At 31.9% G+C, this 5434-nt stretch overlaps 1 protein-coding gene across 1 annotated transcript; it reads right to left on the bottom strand.

The window, feature by feature from the left end:
* Positions 1–1036: 1036 nt before the first annotated feature.
* On the bottom strand, positions 1037–4820 carry CSN3 (casein kappa). Its single transcript, XM_064286309.1, has 3 exons — positions 4767–4820; positions 2606–2638; positions 1037–1528 (listed from the first exon to the last, which is right to left on the bottom strand). Exons 1-3 carry the CDS (start codon positions 4818–4820, stop codon positions 1079–1081), a joined length of 537 nt encoding a protein of 178 aa, XP_064142379.1. The 3' UTR covers positions 1037–1078.
* Positions 4821–5434: the final 614 nt, after the last annotated feature.

Below are 5434 nucleotides of genomic sequence, written 5' to 3' on the forward strand. Positions count from 1 at the left end.
TCGCAGATCGCTGTAGAATATATTAGGTCACAACACAGGGGAATGGTATAATGGAATGAAAATGTTTGCAAAGAAACTCAAAATTCCATACCTTTCTCCCAAAATTATTTCATACTCTTCAGCCATGTTCTTTTTTTTTTTATTAAACTTTCTCTTTATTTCACCGGTTCCATATGTTTCAAATTTAGACTCTCATTTTCCATTGAACCAAATAACAAATAGTAACACTTTGCATTATATTCGAGGATACCTTCTTCATATTAATATGTTTTTCAAGTTAAGCATTATAATTCTTCCATGAGTTTATTTTAGGATGGGAGAAACTCCATGGATCATTTCAGAAATGATGCTTGAAATAAAAGAATTTAGGGGAAATAAATCATTTCCTTGCACTGTCTTCATGCCAAAATTACAGTGTATGAGCTCTGGTAAATAATTAAGGAATATTTAATCTCATGTTATATATAACTTGTTCTAAAAAGATTCCTTTTTCAGCAAAGAAAAATTGTGAGAGTTTAAAATAGTATTTTACTCTGTTATCTTAGTTTGTATGTGAATAGAGATGAGATAAAAGCAATAATAAAATTCTAAGGGTGTTCCAATTGTTGAAAAAATCGGTATTTGAAAATAAAACCCCTAATTTTCTTCATTTTGTAAATTAAGGTTTTTTTTTTTTTAATTTCTTGTTAGAACAGAATCTGGTGCAACACTGCTATGGCACCACCAAATTAGAAATATACTTAGCCTATTTTGCCTGCTCCCATACCACACTGGAAACCCTGGTAGTGGTTAAGCGCTACGGTTGCTAACCATAAGGTCGGCAGTTCGATTCCCCCAGGAGCTCCTTGGAAACTCTATGGGGCGGTTCTAATCTGTCCTATAGGGTCGCTATAAGTTGGAATTGACTTGGCTGCAACAGGTTTTTTTTTTTTTTTTTTTTTTGGTTTATACCATACTGCTTTATCAATATTTTAGAATTTATGATTGCATTGGTAAATCCATGCATCTTGTTTGATTATTCATTCATATCTTTTGCTCACATACCTGTGTTGTTTTCTTTGATGTCTCTTTAGTGGTTTTAGATCTGGGGTGAAATAACTGGGACTGTGGTAGCCTCAGGTGTATTTGTGGCAATGAACTCTGAGGAAGCTTCAGCATTGACGACAGTGTTCACCTTAGGCTCAACGGTAGCTTCAATAGAAGCAACGGTGCCGGTGGGAGGGATTATAGGTTTATCCTGAGTTTTCTTTGGGGGAATGACAATAAATGGTGGTTTGAGGTATGTGTGAGGTACTGATGGAGATGGGTAGATATTTGATGGAACTTGCCATTGCGGAATTTGTGTATGTGGCCTAACTGCAACCTGTTTAGCAGGATATAGGTAAATTAGGTATGGATTATTGATTGGTACAGCTGCCCTAAATTGGTTATAATTTGGTTCATAACGATAATAGCTCTTCAGCACATAATCATTTGGAATATATTTGACTGCTTTCTGACAGAACCATCTTTCATCTTTCTCAAGGCACTGGAATAAGAAAAAATAAATAAATTATATGAAATGTCATTATTATTGACTGGAATGTAGAGCTATGTTAAATCAGCAGTTTTAGAAATAATGTTATAGTATATGACATTGAGTAAGTATAATATTGGAAATAGTGAACAAGATACGAATTTGGAGCTTTCCCTTATACGTCATGATTTTCGGCAAATACTAAAAATCGTATTTGCTTCAAACAAATTAAGTGAGGTAATTCATAATGTAAACCACATTGTCCTGAGCTTTGCTTATATAGAATATACTCAGTAAATGCTGGGTAATATATAATAAGTATTATTTTAAAAAACAACAGCTAGAAAAATTATACATATTTATAATTCTTTAAAAAATTTATTCTTTTTTTTTAGAAATTTGGCCTAGGGTACATTTTTTTTTTCCAAACAAATTTTAACAGGATGTTAAAATAATACGATGGGGGTTAAATACTTAGATTTTATACTTTGGGTTTTCTCAGCTTAACTTTCCAAAAAAGATGTTAGAAAATATTTAATTTTTATTTGCCTCTGATTTATCAATTATGCACAGTTATAGCAATCTGTTAGTAGAGCTCTCCATATGAACAGAAAAAAATCAATAAAATTACCCTGTAAAGCAAGCATTTCCCACAAAAGTAGATATTTAAATGCATTCATTCAAACTTCTTTGGGAAACAGAAGGCGAGTACATACGAGTGTATTAGAGGTATTTGAAGACTAGTCAGATATTTGAAAAGCAAGGCAGGAAAGATATTAAAGCTTTACTTGCATTTCCATTTTTTTCTAGTATTAAATGCCGAGATTTTCTTCATGCTGTTAAACATATGAAAACCAATAATACATGACTCGGGCTTTAAAGCGACACCAACTTTCAGATGGATATTGGAGTTGATTCATAAGATTGATTGCTGAAGTGATGCTTTTTGCAAAGATTATTATATTGTTTTGTGGAATTTAAAATATTTATTTTTTTGTTAAACAGAAGTACTTTAATAACACTAAATATTGCAGAAAGATTATATTTTTAAGTTTACGACTCTAACAGAAATAATTAAAATAAACTTACTCTTGACTCCTCCTGGTTTTGCACCTCTGCAGCCTGGTGAAGTTCAGAAAATAAACAAGCAAATAAATAAATAAATGAACGAATGAATGAATAAGAAGAAAAAAGAAGTAAAGAAAAGCAAGGCAGAATCTAGACATTTTTGTAGTTTTAAAAAGTATCATATATTAAAGAAAAAACATGTACTTTTTGTGTTCATTTTAATATTGAAAAGCATTTTCTATGATTATTCAAACTATAAGGCCTTTAAATCACACGAGAAGCAACAGTAGTGTATTGATTAAAAGAGTGATAATGAATTCCACGGTCCAATTAATTTTAAAAATCACTACCTAGGAGAAAATGTCACCATTAAAAATAATCTGATAATTTTATTTCCATGCCAACAAATACAAAAAAATTTGCTTAAATGAAAAATATGAATAACATATATTCAGTTTGTACTAAAGGTTCATTGTTAAAAATAGGAGGAACATTGAGCATATTTTTCTTTTCTGCTCTCAGAGATAATTTCTGAGGTTTGCTTAGATTTAAAATGTTGCCTCTGTCACATCGTGGTATATAAATGTCAAATAATATATTTTTCCCCATCATCTTTCATTTGTGTTTATAGTACTTTTCTTAATTCTGGATTGCAACAAGCATGGGGTTTTAAAAACTTGAAAGGTTTTATAAACTTATGAGGGGATGCCAAAATGATAAATATTTTAAATTAACAGTTTTAGTTTAAGACTTTTCACACATATGCTTTGGACATAAAAAGACTCTGGAAACTTTCTGGAAAGTGTAGGTATAGAAAATAATATCTAACCACCTTGATACGACATCAATCTATATCACGTATTCCTTGGTATATGTTCATTTTAGATAACTCATATTATTTTACCATTTAGTTGGTAGTTTTCATGTTTTTTTTAATAGTTGAGAAATAAGCTATCAATTACACGTAATCTCAATTTATGACTTATTTGAGTTATGATGAACCGCACTTACGATCATCTTTTTTGGGGGCACATCTTAAAGTTAGTAATGGAGCCCTGGTGGCTCAGTGGTTAAGAGTTATGGCATGCTAGGACCGCTAACCAAAAATGTAGGCAGCTCTAATCCACCAGCCACTCCTTGGAAACCATATGGGGCAGTTCTACTCGGTCCTATAGGGTAGCTAGGAGTTGGAATTCACTCCGTAGGAGGTGGTTCTTTTTTTTATCATTAGTAATGTGTACTACATACGATGTTGCGGTAATTTGCTGATATTATCATTCTCAGATATCCACTCGCGGATGTTCAAAGATCAGATTTATACAGATACTGATAATGAAAGGCAATAATAATGAAAACTAAAAAAAAAAACGAGGCATTTGACTTGCATCAGAACCGATTTACAATGAAGTCATAGGAAGGGAATCCCGTTGTAAGTCAGAAACTACCTGGATTATACCATAAAATGTGTACTCGTGCCTGGAACCTAAGAGTGAATATGAAAATAAAATGCAGCAATGGCCAAAACAACAACACAAAGTCCAAAAATTAAAAACCAAAAAAAAAAAAAAAATCTTTTTCTTGGTTCAGTGGCCTCCAAACATAGCCCGTTAATTCAAGAAGATGCCTGCAAACTATAGAGTTTATGGACAAGCAGGCCCGAAACGAAGCCAGTCAATTGATATAGTGGGGAGATATGGCCATGATTTGAATACAAAGTAGATGAACTAAGGTCTTGGAAACTGGTGGAAAAGTTTAACCAAGTTCCTAATCTTTTAAAGAATTTAATCCCTAAAAGTTTGGAGTGTGGGTGAGATAAAAATTTAATTGAACGAATTTCTGATCCTGGATCAAGGTTTCTGTTTTTTTCTTTATGAATTATTTTTAAAGCACTTTACAATTTTGAAATAATTTTTTGTTTTTTACCCCAGAATGCATTTTTTCTATAGTACAAGAACTTTAAAGGTTTTATATACTTGTTAAAATGTGATTTCGTAGTTCCTAAGAACTAAAAGTATATGACTTTAATTTTATAATAAAAATAAACATAAAAAATTTAATTTTAAGAAAACTTAGCTAATATGCAGCTATTTTGTTCTATGTAATACAACTATATTTATAATTTGCATAAGTAGAGCATTTTTTTCTAGTCTTCATACAAATTGATTAGATGGAATTAACTTACCAAAAAGGGCAAAGGTAACAACAGGATGTTCACAACCAAGAGAAAGCCCTTCATCATTGCACCTAAAAACAAAAATTAAATTAAAAGTGTCTGTTACTAACAATTTGGATTGGCATAATGTTTTCTGTGCTGTTTTTGGTTTGTTTTGAAGTCAGATTTATGAATAGATTTAGCCAATGTAGAAAACTTAATTACCCAAAAGTATTAAAAAACCAAAATCAGAGTAAAAAAAATTTAAATTTAATTTCAGACTATATTAATGAAAGTGTCATTACAAGGTCACTCGTTCGTTTGTTCAACAAACACTAAGAAATGAGTTTTCAATGGAGCCTTTGAGTGAAGTAAATTCTGACTCATGGCGACCTCATGTGTATCAGAATAGAACTGTTCTCCATGGAGTTTTTCGATAGCTGAATTTTTGGAAGTAGATTGCCAGGCCTTTCTTTGGGGGTGCCTGTGGGTGGACTCAACCTCCAACCTTTTGCATTGTGTTAACCATTTTTACCACCTAGGGGCTCAAGAAATAACTAGGAACAAGGTATTATGCAAAGTCTCCAAATTACGTAGGTGAATCTAATGCAGGCCTTGTTGATAAGTAGCTATGATTTTAGGAGGAGAGCTTCAACATAAACATATCCTTGTACAATGAAAGAAGGTAAAAAATGCCA

Source organism: Loxodonta africana, chromosome 5 (genome assembly GCF_030014295.1).
Source record: "Loxodonta africana isolate mLoxAfr1 chromosome 5, mLoxAfr1.hap2, whole genome shotgun sequence".
Lineage (NCBI taxonomy): Eukaryota > Metazoa > Chordata > Mammalia > Proboscidea > Elephantidae > Loxodonta > Loxodonta africana.

Bases quoted from the DNA above. Each gene is read 5' to 3' on its own strand.
- CSN3 (XM_064286309.1), bottom strand. From the start codon at position 4,820: ATGAAGGGCTTTCTCTTGGTTGTGAACATCCTGTTGTTACCTTTGCCC. The intron at 2,639-4,766 runs GTAAGTTAATTC...GAACTTCACCAG, and splicing joins TGTTACCTTTGCCCTTTTTG to GCTGCAGAGGTGCAAAACCA. The intron at 1,529-2,605 runs GTAAGTTTATTT...TTCTTATTCCAG, and splicing joins AAAACCAGGAGGAGTCAAGA to TGCCTTGAGAAAGATGAAAG.